This window comes from Euprymna scolopes, chromosome 40 (assembly GCF_053919585.1).
Source record: "Euprymna scolopes isolate OS-2025 chromosome 40, ASM5391958v1, whole genome shotgun sequence".
In the NCBI taxonomy this organism is placed as follows: Eukaryota; Metazoa; Mollusca; class Cephalopoda; order Sepiida; family Sepiolidae; genus Euprymna; species Euprymna scolopes.
This window is the reverse complement of record NC_136521.1, coordinates 34,859,485-34,879,894: the sequence shown is the minus strand read 5'-3', so window position 1 is coordinate 34,879,894 and position 20,410 is coordinate 34,859,485. Positions and strand designations below refer to the sequence as shown.

At 35.0% G+C, this 20,410-nt stretch overlaps 1 protein-coding gene across 3 annotated transcripts in view; it reads right to left on the bottom strand.

Moving 5' to 3' along the window:
- The window catches only part of LOC145265487 (stromal interaction molecule 1-like), a 330,758-nt gene that overhangs the window by 120,925 nt on the left and 189,423 nt on the right, over positions 1-20,410 (bottom strand). For all 3 annotated transcript variants that reach the window (XM_080121362.1, XM_080121364.1, XM_080121363.1), the window contains exons 4-6: positions 10,858-10,972; positions 8,136-8,247; positions 2,675-2,784 (exon numbers count right to left, since the gene is read on the bottom strand). In XM_080121362.1, the coding sequence (XP_079977488.1) occupies positions 2,675-2,784; positions 8,136-8,247; positions 10,858-10,972 (337 nt within the window). The remainder of the gene's footprint in view (positions 1-2,674; positions 2,785-8,135; positions 8,248-10,857; positions 10,973-20,410) is intronic.

Sequence of the window (20,410 nt, the reverse complement as noted above, 5' to 3'; positions counted from 1 at the left end):
TGGGCTAAATTACGAACCTCAACATTTCAAGAAATTTGGTAATTTCGCCACCATTTATCTATTTTTCAAACTATTCTCATGAAACTTGGCACTCTCATGTAAAATTGTGTGCTCTTTCTAATTATGTAGTCAAATCTGATGTATCTCTTTACCATAAGCCATGAATTATAAATTCAGATGTACAAATTTCAATTTTTTTAAAACTGGCACATGGTATCATTCAGTGGATGTCTATTCATGAACAAAACTAAGTACTATAGTGGTATTTAAATATAGCTTTATCGAGAGTAGCCATTTTCCTGCCTCTTCACCAAAGGAGAGCTTAATCTGAGTGTAACCATTGAATGCCTAAAGAGCATTCATGGCCGGCATTTAGTACACCCCTCAAAGAAAAAAAAAATGAGTAGATATGAATTAATCTCAGAAATAAATTCAAGAAAATTTTTCATATGGATTTTAGATTTCTGTAAAAGATGGAAATTTCCATAGTCAACCAAAACTTATGCATTTTGGGACCAGTCCAATTTTCAATTTTGTAAATCCTCTCTATCTGGCCCAAAATATACCCCTATTTTCTGAGATGCAACCAGAAATCATACTCTACATGAATCCTTGATGTAGCTTCCACAATACCAGGAATCCTGATAAGCAACAACTATATATTCACCAGTTGATTGTAATTTTTGTCATTTCTATTCTGTTGTTTTACTGAAAATTCAATTATATAAACAAAGAAATAAAACGGTAATTTTTTACCTTGTTTCCACCTTAACATTTAAAATGATTACTTTTATAGGTTTCAGGATATGCTGAAAACAAATATCGCATTTAAATTTTCTGCAAATAAGTAGTTTTCTGGATATTAAGCAATGTCATTTCTTAGTTTATTGCTGGTGGCCATCTTGGTATGCACGAGCACGCAAACTTAACCCCGAGAAACTATGCACAAACACATGTACGAAGATGACCATCAATAATAACATAAAAATTGACATTGCTTAATATCCGGAAAGCTACTTATTTGTGGAAAATTTAAATGCGATATTCGTTTTCAGCATACCTGAAAACTTTAAAAGGTAGTCATTTTAAAGAAAAATGTTAAGGTGGAAACAAAGTAAAAATTTACAAAATGCATCACAATAAAATTCTTTATCGAACTGCCTAATTATTATTATTATTTATATATCCTCAGTTAAAAAAAAAATGTGTTTGTTTTACAGATTCGAAAAAATGGTCTTGACAAGGAGTTAAAAATAGATTTAATATATTTTATTTAATTGTTAAGTGAAAGTACAGAATAGTTAACAAAACACCCTTCCTTCCCCATGTTAAGGATGGGTTTCTAAATAATATTATTTCAGCCTGGTAGCATATGTGCAGAAGTACATTTTATTTGTTATATATTTGTTGTTTTTTGTTTGTTACTACTAAAAAACAAACGCACATACTTAGTACATTTTGGTGTTTTTTTAACGCTTTTAGTACATACATACAAGTGTTAAAAACAACAAAATAGTATTGTTTGGAAATCAAATTTGAAAAACTTGAAAATAATTTTTTTTTAAATTGACAAACCCAGAATAAAAAAATGAAACTTTTTTCTGCTTTCAAAATGAAAGCAGAAAAAACAGTTTATTTTTAAGAGAATACAAACTTGTTAATATGCTAGCCATCGCTGTCATCATTTCCCTATAAGTGATTTGAATTTTTATAAAAGATAGCATTTTAAAGAAATTTCCGTACGATTAATAATTATCAAATATTTACATATCATACATGAAAATAATTCTGAAACTTATCTATATGAAGATGGATGATATATACCGATTTATCTTATTAATTTTTAAAAATTCTTTGTCAACTTTGCTCGGTCGTAACTTTGCTTCCTGTGGTCATAAAAATCAAAATCAAACACCAGTAGAGATGGATTTCTTTGTTTATATGGCCTGTAAAATTTCAGCCATATTCAATCAAATTTAACCCCGCGCATATGTATCCAAATGTAACATATGAAATGTAAACATTGAAAAAACTGTTTCCCTTTTTGCTTTCATTATTTTTTACCGTTTTTTTTTTTTCATTTTTAAATTGGAGCATAAAAGAAAAATAAATTTTACATCATTGGAATGCTTATTCTATTTTCTTTTCATCAATGTAATTCTTTTAAAAATTGACCACCAAATAAAAAAAGATAGGACTTGTTGAAGCACATTAGGTATGTAATATTGCCGATGTCCACGAAAATACAGCATACGCTTGTAATGCTACATAATAGTAGATGGTTTCCCTTTACGCTCCAAATAAGGTCAGTCATACCCAACTTTTCAATCTCTCTGGGGCTCGAGTTGTTTTATGTACGGGGCTCGAGTTGTTTTATGTACGGGGCTCGAGTTGTTTTATGTACGGGGCTCGAGTTGTTTTCAAAGAATTGAATCACTTTTGAATACTGTCCTGATGTCATATGGATGACATATTCTTTGACGTTTCTCCAAAGAATCCAAATAATACGATTGATTATGCTCATCAATTTTTTCAAGTCGTGCGATCCAACAGTACAAAGATGGCTAGATGATAACTCAGACCCATACTAGAGGTGCCAAAATAAGCAGAATCATGAAAATAGTCATAAAAGAAACACTAAAGCAAATGATCAAGAATTTCTTTGTTTACTTACTTTTGGGCGCTCCAAAAAGGACAACATCCATTGCTTTAAGAGAGATCTTTTGTTTATGGACCTGATTTTTTATTCCAATTGTTCCAAGAAAACTGTAGTTGGCAGCTATCCTGTAAGTAAAGAAAAATAATATATATATATATATATATATATATTAGTGTTGGCACGATTAATCGGAATCAAGAATTGGAAAAATCAGAACTTTTGCAGGTATCGGAATCTGAGCAATTTGTGCTGATGTCAAAAACAATTCTTTTTTTTATTTGATTTTGTTTAGAAACAAAAATCTTCCACTGTTGGTAATAATAAAATAATTAATATTTATTGATTTTAAACTATCAGTCAAACTCACAAATGTGTTTTTACATTTGAGAAAGTATATGCACATTTAACGTGTTTTTACAGTAATCGGGGAAAAATAACTTTATACTTAAATATTTAGAGATTTATAATGAATCAGAATCGGGAAATTTATTGGAATTGTCCCATCACTATTTAATGGGATAAATTTTCCAATTCTAATACAAATATGGATTCCGAATCTTAAAAAAATTTTAATGTTCACAATAAAGAAACTACTGTAAATTTTTTTAAATTATATATATATATATATATATATATATATATATATATATATATATATAAAAATAATGGCTTGTATTATAGTTTAAAATGAAAAAGTCATGCGTCATGGTGAAATTGTGCTTTAAACAGGAACATTTATTTCTAATGCACCCCTGTCGTATCAAAGTAACTACTGTTAATTTTATATGTTAGGCCTTTCAGCTTGTATGGTAAAACTTCTATAATACATTTGTGATGTTCAGCTGTGTAAAGTGTTTACTTTTATCAAAATCGCCTGCTCTTTATTTCATCAGATTATTTCGATTATTGGTACTTATCGAAGACATTCCAATACAAAACCTATCTAAGAACACTGCCAGGCACATAAAGTACCTTCATATGAAATTTCATAAAAATCAATCCAGCCATTTCAAAGTTCATAGGGAATGAACTTACAAAGTTCTTTTTATATAATTGTGTGTGTCTGTGGGTATATATACATATATATATATATATATATATATATATACGTTTGGTGGTTAAATTTTAAAAATTCTGAAAAAACAACATATAGACACATAATCGATTTAAGAATTTATTGTTTGACAAAAGGAATATATAGAAGGGGTTATAGTTAATTTCCTTAATCCATGGATTTTCAATAATGGCTCATATCATCAGAGGAAATGAAATGTGGTTAGCAAAATGTTCAGCTGAACGCTTATTTTGCTTTTCAGCACAATTATTGAAATAGTTTTTTGAGTGGTTGTGGATAATTATATGGAAAAAATTATACGAAAAGAGAAGTTGATACAACCTGGGCAATCCATTATCGGAAGGGGTACAATGTCCTTCGGGGTTATAAATCCAGGTGGGTAGAAAATATGTCCAGTGGAGAAGGTAATATTCCCATAAAGCGAAAGTGTATTGCTCCTTATTGATTTTTTGAAAAGTATACGGGGCAGCCTTATTCGTTGTTGCGTTGAGTGTGTGTTGGTTGATGTAGTCCAAAAGCTTTCTTGGTGTTGACAAAGTGTATCCGATGTTGGGTGGATATACCATTCCATTGTAATTATCCCCGTGAGTAATAGAGTTTGAGCATTAAGTTATGTATGCAATGGACCTCGAAATCAATAGTATGGGTAGCAAAATAATTCAGGAGATGATATTCAGAACAGTGCATTGGACGATTTGCTACTGGTGTGAGTCCCAGTAGAAAGATAGTTTGCTTTCTTGTTGATAGTGGGTGAGGGAAGCCTTTTAGATGAGGGAAACAGGATAGTGGGGTGAAGTAGAGAGGGTAAAGAGAGGGGGGAGGGTTAAAATTGGGCGAGCATACAGGTGCTTAATGGAATTTTTTCGGGGGGGGGGATTGTATTTTAAAATTCTTTAAAAAGGTTGACCTTTTGATTTTAAGTTCAAATGGGAAATAGATATTCTTGTGATTTTCAATGAGTGTGCGCGATATGGGGTGGGTGTGTTGTTTTTGCTGTGCGGATGGGTGAGCGGGTGAAGTGGAGAGAGAGACGTGTCATGGTCTGAAATTTTGGAATGCTTGGAGGGTTACTTATTTAAGTGAGTTTAAGGTTGGGTTCTTTTAATTTTGAGTGTATATTTAAAGGTAACTTGATTAACTGAGATACAGTTAGTTTATTATGCTTGTTGTCATAGTGTGATCTGGTTTAATTAAGTTTATTTAAATTTTATTTAAAATATATATTTCGGTTTAGAGGCGATCTATGAATGAGTTTGTTTTGCTGTACGTTGGGTTGGAATTGATGTTTGAGTGAGTGCTTTATATATTGTGGTTAATTAGCTATTTTTATAATCGGGAGATTTGATTTAAATGCGGGGCTGGGTGTGGGGTTGCCCGAACGTGGTTGAATTTAACTATTTATGTAATAATTACTTGTATATCCAACTGTCAAACCTAAACATAAGTGCAGATACAAGCACATACATACCCACAGACACACATACACACGTACATAAACATAGTATACACATATGCACTTTATTGAAAGCCATTATTGAAAATCCATGGATTAAGGAAATTAACTATAACCCCTTCTATATATTCCTTTTGTCAAACAATAAATTCTTAAATCGAATATATGTGTCTATATGTTGTTTTTTCAGAATTTAAAATTTAACCACCAAACTTATATATTGCTCTATTCTTAAATATTAAGCTTTTCCTTTTTGGCTAGGATCACCTTGAAAGTATTACTTCAAATAATATCTATCAGGATTTTTCATCTGAATTCTATCAGTGTCTTATATATATATATATATATATATATATATATATATGTATAAAATGTTTGTAGTTTCCTATATGTAAATTCATTGAAACTCTTGTGTTTATTAAAGAGTGCTCGATGAATGAAATGAGCATGCTCATAATATGTTTATCTATACAAGTCCAAGAACACTTAATATAGAAGGAAACTTTTTCTATATTAAAAGTGTTCTTGGTGATGAAGCTATTTGTTGGGAGTGTTGACTGCAGTAAGCCAAGTTGTCTGATTAATGTGGAGAATTGGATTTGAAAGGTTCTGATTAAGAAAATTTACTTTCACCATGACTAACGTTTGTGCAAAATTTCAAAGAAAATTCAAGAAGTGGTTATTGAGAAAAGTGCAAACAAATGAACGGACAAACAATTTTGGAGCAATTTTACCCCTATAATGGCCCCCAAGGAGGCACAGAGTTATCCCGGAAAATCTGTTCTGGCAAAACTGTACTTTAACCATGACTAATGTTTGTGCAAAATTTCAAAAAAGTCCAAGGCATGATTATTGAAAAAAGTGACGAATTGAAAAACATAGACGAATGGGAGTGAGTGAATTACTATGTCCAATCCTTCCTTGTCCAGGGAGTAATTAAAACTAACAAAACTTTTTATACATATAAAATCAGTCCTTGACAATATACAACCATATTAGGTTTATGTTCGGTGTGTTAGTGATAAGTTCATGCTTGCATGCCTTCTCGCTTTCAGCTAACACCGCTGGCTAACCTTGTGGTGAAAAGGGAGCAGTTATGCATGTCTTCCCTGCCAGTACATAGCCTCTCCATCATCAAGACTCCTATAGTGCCTCCACGTTGGCCACACACGGTAACTGGGTGCCTTACGACTCCAGGCTAAACTTGTGGGAAATCTCGGAGTAGTAGGGGACCCCAGAGGAAGTGCATTATGGCCCACCGATGTGTGGAAATGCCCTGGTACACTACCAACCCTTACCCACTGTCTTGTGGGTGCTCTTGGTTAGACAAAACTAGGGGAACACCACTGCCTTGTGAGCCTTATCACAGCAAAAGGCTAAGTGATGAGAACTCCAACTTCAAATCCTACTGCTGCCTTGCAGTTTTCGTTAAAAGGCTATGGAACCTCATCCAGAAAGAAAAGGCGTAGTAGCGGACACTGAGATTACTTTCGATCAGAAGCTGCAGCATCCTCTGCTGCCAGTCGTCGTGGGTTCGCTCCACTGGACATGATCATTGGAAGTTCAGCGGGTGTCTATCTGATGCACAACAGATACTGCACCTAAACTGCGCAAGCAATTTGGAGCCAAGGTGGACAGTCCTGTGGTGATGGAGTGAGACTACGCCAACACCGAGGGATAAAGCACTGAGGCCCCAACTAGTCATTGTCAAGATTGTCGGACTGCATGATGATTTTCGGCAGCCTCATAACTCTTGCTTCCCTTATTTTGTCCTTTATTCCTTCATTCCATAAGCGATGTTTGTTTTGTTTTGTTTTTTTAACGTAGGAGTTGCTACTTATCAAGGCCCGGCCACTCGAGGATAAGGGTTAATGAGTGCACAGAAGTCAATGGGAAAATATCGTAGTAATTGTTAGTAGAGAACATTTGGGAAATTGGATTACTTAAGAGGATGACTTATCAAGAACTTGTTTACATTGGACTTGGAAGTTGTAGTCGGTTGGAAAGCAGAAAAACGGAACAGAGTTCCACAGGCATGCATTCTAAGAAAGAAATTTTGGTCATGGAATCTACATGTAGTATTAGGAATCCCAGCTTAATTGCTATATAGGTAGTTTATGGAATAGAAAGTTATGTAAGTATATTTTCATTTCCCATCAGCAAGTTGGCAGAGTCACAAAAGGTTAGGTTTGACAGGTATCAACCTAGAGAGAATGCACCGGAAATTAGGGGTGACATGCACCGGAAATTAGGGGCGACACAGGAATTGTGGTCGTAGGCTTCCGGTTGATGACCACATGGGCTGAGAGTTGGGTTTAGGCAGCAGAGGAAGCAGATTGGAGATTTCAGGTCTCTCCTGACAATCAGGGTCCGAGATGATAGGCTTGCCTTGAAATAAAAGATTGAAGCTTCAAATCCATCTTGTTTATCGATGCATCTGTCTGCAATGACCACTTCCCAATAAGATGGCAGACCAGCGAACAAAAGATATCATCCGCTGGCCAAGGAACCAGGTATGTACGCATTATGTTATTTGCACATACATGTCTCGAGACCTTCCAAGGCAAGAAACGGTGTAAAGATAAGAATACGCACCCACATAGCCATATATGTAAGAACACAGACTCTTAAAAGTACCCGTAAAAGTAAAAAGAAAATGAAGTAAAAGTAAACGATTAAATAATAGTAATAAATAAATAATAAACAAGTAATAAATAAATAATAAACAGGACAGCAAACATTTACGGTAACATACGTTTCTGACCAAGGGGAAAGACTTGCTGTTTTCTGGGTTGAAATCTCTTCAACAAACACTTATCGCTGGCTGGTTTTTGCTTTTTTTTTTTTTTTGCTCCTCACATCAAGTGGCTTTATGCCTTGTCTGGAGCGATTTCCATTAAGAAAAAGAATTACATAAGTAAAAAAAAAAAAAAGAATTTATTTCTCACCTGGGCAAAGTAGGTCCATCCAATTTGTTTGATTTAAATAATTCAGCGTAGATTTCGAGTTCCACATGATGAACCAACCAATCGACAACATCATCCGTGGTCCAGTTGTACACTGGGAAAAAAAAAAAAAAAAAAAAAAAAAAATAAATAGAATTCCATAAAAAGGTATTCATTCATACAATTTGACTCCTGCGATCCACAAATTTAATTTTTAATGAAATTTATGTTACAATTCTTGGAATAAGATGACAAAACCGAAAATTAAAAAAAAAAATCTATGTAGGTCATTCCAAAAGTAATGCATCCTATTTTTTTTTTTAACTAAAATAAAAATAAAGTTGAACAGTGGTTTCATTTCTGTTGCAGATATTGACGGTATGAGATCAAAAAAGCAACCAATGTCATAGGGGTGCATCAGAAGCAGACATGTGTCATTGAATTTCTAGCAAAAATGCATTGAAAATGGTGATATCTACGCAGAAAAATAAATTCTCGAGCACAAACGGTCTCTTATTATTTGGATTCTTCGGACTACTGTTCTCATCTTGAGCGTGATTTTCACAACGTTTCGGTTGATGTAACCTCCAACCTTCAGGTGTATTTTGTTAAACTCGGGAATTTCCGCTCGAAATTCCGTCCAAATTCCTTGAGTCCAACAAGATACACCTGACGAAGATCGGAGGTTACATCGACCGAAACGTTGTGAAAAATCACCCAAGAGTAGAACAATAGTCTGATGAATCCAAATACAAAAAGGTCTCATTTTAATGATACTACTCCCGTCTTCATAGCTCTTCAAATTTTTTAGTTAAAAAAAATAAGACGCTTTACCTTTGAAATGATCCTCATCAAATTTAATGTCAAAGAAGTGACTGAGTAATCTGGCATTATCATTTGAAGTAAAAATATTTGTTATTTGAGGAAAAAAAAAAAAAAAATTCTGAATTTTTGAGATGAGGATTAATTATTTGGATTATTTGGACTACTGTTCTCATCTTGAATGTTATTCTCATAATGTTTCGGCCAATGTAATTTTCAACTTTCTCCAAGTATATCTTGTTAAACTCTGGAGTTTGGACGGAATTTTGAACAAAACCCTTTATATAATCCATGGGGGTAGCATATTCTTGTTTCATCAGCAACAACCGGGTAATAAACTTGAGTAATTTGCAATTGTATCCTTCATTGAACCATCAACCTCAAGAATAGTGTCATTTGCAACTGAATTTTACTAAGGACTTTATCCGTTGTGCCATTGGTCTTGTAAGAAGGTCGGAGGTTACACCAGTCAAAATGTGTGGAAAAAGAGAAAAAAAGAGAAAAAAGAGAAAGCAAAAGAGAAGAATAAACAGAAAGAAATAAAATCAAACTAAATGACAAAAATAATGACGCAGGACACCCTGGGGGGTAGGGTAGGGCATGGTTGCATTAACAATGAAGGTCTATATTTGCAATTTGCGAGTCCCTGGTTAAAAATTGTTATATAATAAAAACCTGAAATTGATATCGAGCAGATTAATGATTTGGACCCCAAAAAGAATCAATCATCGAATTACTGCGTGTGTGCTTTCCTTCCTCACTAAACTTCCTTTGTTCAAACTCCTCGGTTTAATGTTCATGGGAAACAGGAGTTGGAACAGATACCTCGAGAGCATTGCCAAGGCTGCTGCAAAGGTAGGCTTTCTCTACCGCGCTAGAAAGTTACTTACGCCCGAGTATCCTGTACCTCTACAAGGCCTTCATTCGCCCATGTGTGGAGTATTGTTGCCACATTTCGGCTGGTGCCTCTGCTACTAGTCTCTCCCTCTTAGACAGGGTTCAAAAGAGAGTCGTCAACCTAATAGGTCCCGCACTGCCAGCTAGGCTTCAACCGCTGTCCCATTGACGAAATGTTGAATCCCTCTGCCTGTTTTGCAAGTATTTTTATGGTAGGTGCTCCAAAGAAATACAAGGCCTTGTACCCCCTTGACATAAATATCCCTGACAAACTTGACATGCAGCAAAATCCCACTCCTGCACAGTAGAAATCCCCAGATGTAAGAAAATCTTCTACTCTAATAGTTTCTTCCCTTGGAATTCCCTTCTGGGTTCCTGCTTCCCTGACTGTACTGGCGTGCAGAAGTTCAAGTGTAATGTAAACAGACATCTTGCTGATCAACTCCCTACTTAGTACCCCCTACAAATTATGTCCCAGGTAGTAGCCCCCTATATCAAAGTGGCACTGTGCCTTGTTTGGGGTGAAAATGCAATAGAAATAAAAAAAAAACTAATCCCCATTCGTCTAATGCCACCAACAACAATATCTTCATATATCAGTACGTCATCATTCTTTGAAGCACAGCAAAGGACATTACTATTGCAAAACTTTTCTAGTCAGGTGATTAAATTTACCTGTCCTAGTACAGGTATTTTTCTAATCTATAATATAAATCTCACCTGTCTGGGTTTTTTTTTTTTGTAAGTCATCGTATCGGTTGGATTGACTTTGCCTGATTTTAACGTTCTGAACTTCTGGTCGCATCATGGAGTAGAGGTAACATATCAGATTTTCTTTTACTTTTTTGTCCACGTTCGCGTCATGGGTTCGCGCCTGCCTGCCTATCTACTACCAAATTTTTTTTTTTTTGATCAACACACACCTCCAAACACCCGGGCACCCAGACTAGTATAATATATAAATAAATGGAGAAAATCCAATAGATAAAGCCTCTTGCGAATTTACCTTCTGAGTGTTTCCAGGAACTATAGAGATCCTCCACACTGATGAATCTGTCATTTCCATGGAATGTTGTATGTCGTTCGAAGCCATCTGTATATTGTAATTCCATCCGAAGAAACTGCAAGAAAAAAATAAGCCAAATTTAATTACAATGTGAGCTAATTTATCATCAGTGGACCTCATTTGCAAAATGAGTCAGGGAGATGGAGGGAGCGACACTTAAATAAAGAAGGAGCTTAAAACGGAAGGTGAAAGTCACATGGTTCTCTCTCAACTTGCTGACATAGACGAGAAAAGATGCAGAATGCAGTAGTCCCGGCCAGCTCGATAAGAGGAGAGGATGGTGGGCACACATGGTCAAAAGTTGGCCTTTCCGTATATGTAAATGGTAATTTTCTAATTCATTTCTTCTAATCTCTCTCTCATACACATACATTTGATTTGCCTTCTTTGTTCTGTTAAATAAACTCTTTAAAATCAAACCAACATCAGCATGGTTCTCCAACGAGCGAGGAAGAGGAGCCAACAGTGCGAACATTGATGAAACCTGGGTTAGGACGTATGATGTCATACACCCATGACGATAAGAGTATACAACAGGAGGAAGTGAGAAGGATAGATTTAAAATAAATTGATGCTGATAAAACAGACGCAGGATGTAGTGGCTCTGGAAAGGAGTGGGGACACAGGTAACCAAAACTCTGCCTCTCACTATATGTAAATGGTATCTTCCACTCCAATTCATTCCTTCTATATCTCTCTTCTTCCATCTCTCTTCTTCCATCTCTCTCTCTCTCGTACACATGCATTTGATTTCTGTCTCCTGTTAATTAAACTCTTTAAACAAGTGTCCGCATAGTTCTCAATCGACAAGAAAGGAACAGTGCAAACATTGATGAAACCTGGGTTACAATGAAGATGCAGGGCGTATGATGTTATATATCCATGATGATAAGAGTATACAACAAGATGTGGATCAATTATATTTGGATTGCGAAGTTATTGAGTTTTTAAAAAGGTTTGCTATCTTCATGAGGACAGGGTGGAACAGGTACTAGTATGATGGCAAGAACTGAGGAAGTTCAAAGAACTTTTACTAACAAGCAGTACGTTACAACTGTTGATCAAGAAAAGAGTCTATCAGGCATATTAGAGATAGGACGATCCAATATTTTTCCAGATTCCGATACAATTACTGATTCCATATTAAATTCTCAATTCTGATATAATTACCGATTCTTTATAGATCTCTATATATCTAACTTGTTCTTTTCTCCTGATTACCATAAAAACACATGTTAAATGTGCGGATAATTTTTTCAAATGTAAAAATGCACTTATGAGGGGTGATCTATTGATTTGGGGTTTATTGGTAGTTTAAAAGCAATAGATCTTCATTATTTTATCATTACGCCCAACAATAGAAGATTTTGCTTTAAACAAAATTAATTAAAAACAGCCAATTAAAAGAATCGTTTTTGGCATCGGAAAATAGGCACAATTTTTTCCCCACAACAGTTCCGATTTTTCCCATTCCAATTAATCGTCCCAACACTAATATATACACAGCGTAAATGATGTATGGAAGTTAAACCTGGTCAGTCAGGATTGAGCACATGCATTGCATCGAGAGAAATTATCCGAAAATAGATGTGTAATGCGAGTCTTAATGACGTTTTCATTTTTTTCGTCCACCATAAGCAATATTGCATCAATATTTCTTAACTGTGGCCTGTTTTATAAGTACTTTAATGGAATGTGCTCTGATGAACTCACAGCATTGGTACCGCCTCAACATAAATACCCCCCCCCCACTAACCCGACAATCAGCAAAATCCCACCCTTTCACTGTTGAGATTCCTAAATGCTGGAAAGCCTTCTACTCTAATAGTTTCTCTTCCCTTGGACTGCTAGACTTTGAAATTCCCTCCCTGTTTCCTGCTTCCATGACTGTACTAACATGCAGAAGTGTAAATGTAATGCAAACAAACATCTCGCTGCTCAACTCCTACATTGTGCCCCTGTAGGCATGATTCTATGTAGTTGCCCTCAAGATCAAATGGTAACATGCATCGTTTGGAATAGAAAAAAAAAAAAAAAAAAAAAAGCCAAGCATGCAGGGTTTCCCTCCACGAGTGAACGATTTGGGGGCAATTTTACCTCTATATTGGCCCCTAGGAGTGCAACCAGAATTATCCCAGAGAGTCCGTTCTGGCAAAAATTGACTTTCACCAAATGTCTGTGCAAAATTTTAAAAGATTCAAGGAGTAATTATTGAGAAAAGTTTGAACAAACAAACGATTTTGGGACAATTTTACCCCTAGGGGGGCAACCAGAGTTATCCCGGAAAATCCATTCTGGCAAAAGATTTACTTTTAGCATGACTAATGTTTGTGCAAAATTTCAAAAAATATCCAAGGCATGGTTATTGAGGAAAGTGCGAACGAACAAACAAACAGATGAATGGGTGTGAATTACAAGGTCCAATCCCTCCTTTGTCGGGGCACAAAAAGAAAAATCAAGTGATGAAAATGCATCACATGAAGAAAGATCTGGGGGAATGGAACCAAAGGAAGCATCTATCAAGCATGGACCGCTGTGTGTTGATGTATGAAAGTGAAATCTGAAGATTGAGGATATGCGTTGCATGAAGAGAAATAAGAGAATAATACAATGAATGTGTAATGTGGATCTTAAAAACAGACTTAGTTTTGATGACCTTAAATAAGATTAAATCTGAACAGCATAGAGAAATATGTACAGAAAAGGAGAGTTTGACAGTATGGCCATGTTAAAAGAATAGCTGGAAGCTATTAAGATAGTTTCAGAACTTTCATAATATACAGATCGGTAGAAAATATTGATGATCAGCAGGTGCATATGAACAAGACCGAAAGTTATTCAGTGTCACTAATAGTAGTTTGGTTTTGCTCGGAATGAGAAATATATTTAACAAATGTTTTGATAAAGCTGATACTTTTATGGATAGTGCAAAAAAATTGAGGGGGGGGGGCAGAAAAACGAATAACATGCAGCAAATAAGTGTTTAACATTTCTATGAAAACAGTGTCCATTGTATATGAAATACGATCGACACTGACCCAAAGTAGATAAATTAATAAGTACAAATAAACATTCAAGGTAATATTGTGCTACATAGTTCAATACAAATAATAAGATCACATTGTAAGAGACACTATTTAATTTACTCTCATATTCTATTCTAGGATTGTCAGATTGATCTGCTTAAAGCTAAATTTCATGAATTTGGCCTTTTTTTTAAAAGCAGCTTAGCCGTCAAAAATTGTATTTGTCCTTTATCAAAGCGTAATGTATGGACTAAGGAAAGAACACGCACAATATTTTATAGATAACAAAACTGTGGCATGATTAAAACGTAAGTGCGGAAAATTGGTATTTCATATTAAGTTCTTTTAAATTTAAGTTCGATACTTTCGTTCAGTCTCGAAAGACAGGATATTCCTGTAGGAACAGCTGCGTGTAATTGTGTGGCAAGGGTTGCGCAATCCCCAACCACACCTCTCCTGAATAAGCATTGCTGGAGTCCAATGGCAAAGAGAAGTCCAAGACGACTGGAAACAATACCAAGATAAGCGGAGAACACATACAGCACCTGAAAGTTCCAAATGGTCACCCATCTGGTACTGGCCAGGTTCATTGTTGCTTAACTTTGGTGATCTGACAGGAATCGGTGTGTCAAAAAAAAAAAGTGGTAGTAGTAGGCAGACTTGAACCTGTACTGCAAAGGAGGAAAAGAACATGAAAAAAAAAAAGCGTGACATCTTTGCTTTTGCGTCCATTGCCAAACCGGAAGTGACAAAGGTTTAAATTAAGACTAGCCAATCGAAAGAAAAGTGATCAGTTGGGGGTGAAGCAATCAATGTTTTTAGCCAATTTTTTTTATATATTTGTTGTTCGAAGAGTCAAGCTTCAAAACGATACTGATCTCGTGAAAATCCATCACCTCTGTCGAAAGTTTTAGGCAGGCATACATACATACATTTAAACACACAGGTGGGATTTATAAGATAGATGTAGCTTTCAACTTCCTCAATAGTCTTTCCATCAACAGTTATTGGCAACTTGGCAGCATGCAGGTTCAACATCAGCTTGGTTTTTCCAAGATGCATGTTGAGGCCAACCGGTTTGCCTTTTGAGTGAATGTCATTTAGTTCCTGAGGAGAGTATGCTATCAGTTCCTTAGGAACTGCATAGCTTCTCACCATATCTTAATTTGCTTCAGTGTGTCTCTGAATTGTATTGCCTTTTATAAATTTAAATTCTTTATATTCACACTAAACAATGCTTCAAGCAAACTATTTTGCTTTTTTTGACATCTTTCATACCAAAGTATTAAAAAAAAAAAAAGGGTGGTGGGAGGAATGGGCATTTCAAGGTTTACAACATAAAAAAAGATTGGTTTGGTTATTTTACAGCATATCAACCCTTTCAGGTTATTTGATGCTGGCCCAGTAATTTTGGAATAAGTTTTTGTGTTTTAAGTTTAGTTTATTTGTTTTGTAGAAGAAAAAAAAATTTTTTTTTGTTTTTAACTTTGGAGAGTTTTGCAAAAAAAAAAAAATAAAAAAAAAAAAAATAATAATAAATAAATAAAAAATAACATCAGTGGTTTACTTCAGGTCAAAAAAATTAGTATTTTTACACAGCCTGACCTGGCAGCACCAGAACAAAAAAAAAAAAAAACAACAACTTTTCTTCAATATGCGGCTGTTTTAGTCTGAAAGCTACTGGGAATAGTAAGTAGGCGTGAAAACGAAGTAGGGTTATGTACCATTTGTTTTGTGAAATAATGTCAGAAAAAAAAAAAAAAAGTGTTACGATAATACTAGGCTGTTAGAAAAAAAAAAAAGAAAAAAAAACAACGATGAATGACATGTTGATAGCTATTTTTTTTCTTTTGTAATTTTTTTTAACAAATAAAGAATGCAACAATATGATTGGCTAATAAGTATAAGTACTGTGGTCTTAAAAAAACAAAGAAATAAAACAAGGAGGTATGAAGACTTTTTTCATATGGGCACTTTTACTGATAGTATGCATGTGAAACTCTAGCCCCCTTCGAAGTAATCTCTTCCAGCTGAAATGCATGTGTTGTCCTGTTCCAACAATTTCTGGAAGGCCCCATAGAAGTCCTCTTGTGTGAGCATGTCGATGAGTCTCATCACAGTTCTTTCATCTCTCCAATTGTCTCATAACGACAATCTCTAAGGTTTTCCTTGCACTTAGTCACAGGAAGCAACGTTTGGATTATAAGGATTTTTTTTGTAACAAATAAACAAAGGGACAATGTGATTGGCAAATGAACGTAGATAACACACCAAAACTGGAGTGTTATCTACGATACTTCTCTTTAGTAACATAAAAGCCATTACTGGCGCATGACTTGACGATGGCTCAGTGGACAGAATCTCCAACTGTTGAAAAAATGAAACAGCTGTACATTCAGCCACACTGAGGAGTTGTGACTCAACGAAAGTCTCTGTATGTATACTAGCATTTCAGCCCGGCGTTGTTGCACGGGTGTTTGAAGGTGTATGTTGAGCAAAAAAAAAAAAATGGTAGTAAGAAGGCAGGCTCGAACCCATACCGCAAAGGAGGAAAAGAACGGGGAAAAAGACCTGACGTCTTTGCTTTTACGACCACCACGAAAAGGGAAGTGACGTAGGTTTAAATTAAGGCTAGACAATAGAAAGGAGAGGATGACTTCGAAAATATCGGCGAAAAAAGTTACCCTCCCCTTGCAGAAAAGCGCCCAGTTGAAGGTGAAGATATTAATGATTTTAGCCAATTTTTCGATATTTGTCGTCTGAAAGGTCGAACTTCAAAATGATACTGATCTTGTAAAAATCAGTCGCCTCTGTCGAAAGTTTTAGGCAGACATGCAAGCATGCATACATACATACATACATACATAGGTAACTAAAAATTTTCAACCCAAACTGATTAAAAAGCTTGCTTTATCTCTGAATACCCTTTATGTAAAATTTCAAATGTTTAGACCAGAAATTGTCTGAGTAATTTGGTAGAGACCACAGAGGTCAATTTTTTTTTGTAACTTTGACCCCTATTATGACCCCTTAACATTTATTGTTTGAGGCTCAAATCAAGTTATTAAGTTAGATCCATGTCCAAGGAACCTATATCTAAACTTTCAAGTGTTTAGACCCAAAATTGTCGGAGGAGTTTGGTAGAGTTCTCAAAGGTCAAATTGTTGAACTTTGACCCCTTAATAGCCAAATTTCTGGTCAAAAACCGATCACATAGATTTTCCCAAATCTCAGTACCCTGTATATCAAATTTCAAGTCTAGACTAAAAATTGATGGAGTTATTGCATAGAGAAATTTACACAGACACGTTCACTTATATATATATATACGGTACCTTCCTTCAGTCTTAACAGACTATGGATACACCCTGTAAGGGTGCCTGTGCATGGAAGAGCAGCTTTCTTAAGTCGACGATGATAAATACCAGTAGCAAGTGGAGGTTTAGAATGACTGGAAACAATGCTGAGATAAGTGAACATCACATACAGCACCTAGAATTCCCAAATGGTCACCCACCTTGTACTAGCCAGGTTCAATGTTGCTTAACTTTGGTGATCTGATAAACTGGTGTCAGCATGATTATGCCGTATATATTTGTAGTCATCGGCATACAGTCCTGTTTCGTTGTATCACAACTCATCAGTGCTGCTAGAATAACACCTCTCCCAAGCCGAGGATTGAACCTAGAATCAGCGCGTTGACAGTCAGCAGTTCCACCGATCGACCCACGGAAGCGGCACCCGAAAATAATCTTGCCAAATGTCTATTTAAACAAACATCCGTCCACCACATGTACAGTGCTCTAACTCATATATATATATATATATATATGGAAATGTATAAATAAGAATACGAAAAGTATAAAAGCTAATAACTTTCCTTTATTCGTTTTCAATTGGTGACGTGCAGGAATACAATATGATGAAAAAAATTAAAGAACTTTTTTTTACAAGTACATAATTTCGACCGATCCTTCAGTCTTCATCTGTGTGTGTGTGTGTGTGTGTGTATATATATATATATATACTAGCAAAAGTACCTGTCGCTGACTGGGTTCAAAAACAGCCTACAGAAAATGGACTGATTTATGAAAAGGAAGGGTTTTAAAGAGATAGCTTCGAATTTGGGGGTATCAAAACCAAAGCAAAATATGATGAAAGTAAAAATAAAATAGATAAACCCCATAATTTATTATACCATACCTGTTCACACTGAAACACTTATCGCAATATTCTGTAGATCTATATTAAAAAAAACCTTGTGATATATTTCCATTCTATGGAGGCCAGGCGCAAACGCAGACCCCACAATTTTATTATACCATCCCTATTTAAGTTAAAACATACTTATCAAAGTACTCTTATGTACATCTATATCAAAAACACTTGTAAACGATTTAAAAAAAATTTTTTTTCCATACTTTGTGGACCAGGCGCAAACGCAGACCCCACAATTTTAATGAACCACCGTTCTGCCAGATCAAACATACCCATTCCCGTGTCTCGATACATCTATCATTATATGTAATCAGTTTTTTAAAATAGTCAACCATATAGGAGCCTATTCGTGACCAGACACACACACAGACATTCAGCTTTATATATATGTATAACATGACAATAAGAGTATGAAACGAAGTCACAAAACTATATATTGGTAGATATAGAATGGATCATTTATTGAATAATGAAATACAAGCAAAATTTGGGGAATAGAAGGGACTCTTATTTATTATTATTATTATCATTCTCATTATTATAATTACTCTACTATTATTGGTATTATTACCACTTTTATAAGTAGTAAATGTCTCCTTACTCTTCCACTTGACAACTATATGTATCGTTAAACCTTTTGCATCATGTTAAATGCACTCATAGATATTGCCATCCTATCCTCCACCGCCCCCTTATAATCATACTCCCTATATCATAACAGAAGAAACTTAAAAATATTGCCGCATATTACAATATTACAACCTTGAATACCCCCTCCCCCCCAAAATTATAAGCGATTTTACAGCCGCCATTTGCCGTTTAGGTTGCACCTGTCAAAAATACCACTCCATAGATAATAGACACCTCAAAAACCGTTAAATTACCACGCAGCAACAATACACCCCCAATTTAACCCTAAAACATATACCCCTTAAACTCAACACTATGTTAAAGACAATATATATTCTTATATATCATACTATATATAACAAGCTTCTTTATTTATTTAGAATTCAATAAAGCTTCCCCCAACATTCTATGATTCCTCTTAATCTTTCTCCTCCCTAATGAACCTTACGCTAGACGCCGCATATTCCCCATGCTACCTAGCACCTTCTCTACTTTTCTGATGAGAAGCATTAGGCTTCAAAATGCCCTAGCATAAAGAGTCCCGTCTATCCCCCAAATTTTGCTTGTATTCCATTATTCAATAAATGATCCATTCTATATCTACCAATATATAATTTTGTGTCTTCATTTCATACTCTTGTTGTCATATTGTATTAGCTCCAATAATTATTGAGCTTGGCATTATCCAGATAAGTCTCCTCTTGTGGAATTGAACTTTCTCTTTTCCTCTTATGCATTAAGCTATATATATATATATATATATACATACATATATACACACACACACACACACACATTTTTTGTTGATTTTTTTTTTTATTAAGCATATTATCATTTAAAATTCAAGATGGCGTCTCACACCCTCTTTAACACCGTAAGTATGGAAAAAGGTGTTATAAATAAAAAACTATACAAAATACTATTAAAAACCCGCCGAATATATGTCAACCTATGTCACGGTAACATATATTGAGCGAGTTTTTAACAGTATTTTATCCGGTTTTTTATTTATAACATCTTTTCCCACACTTACCGTGTTAAAGAGAGAATCAGACGCCATCTTGAATGTTCCAATACATCGGTAAACACTGTATGGTTTTCGAGCTGAATAAACATGTTACATTGAATAAAAACACGAAAAATATATCCAGTTTGGTAGAAAAGTAACTTATCTTGCCTTTGATAACATTTATTTGTTATATATTTGTTTTTTGACAACTTTTTCGAATCTATGTGTACAGTAATACAAACCCCACAAAATATTTATTAAAAAAAAAAAATTTAAAAAAAAAAAGTTAATAGCGAAAGGGAAATAATTCCATTTTTAAACGAAAAAGTCAGTTTACCTAACTTACTGTATTAATGCTATTTTTTTAAGCAAGAAAAAAAAAAAAGGTAAATATCCAGATGCGCTACTACAGAACACCGACCACTCTAATTTGTTTTTTTATAGGTAATTGAGGTCGCTAACAACGAATCTGATAGTCAAACTTGGGGCAAATTTACCGTTTGCATGGTATTTACCCCTGAACCCATGAACTTCTTTCCACCATTTTGCAGCATCCGTTTATGCTACGCGCATGCACACTGTAGCATAAACGACGGCTTCACCAAGCAAA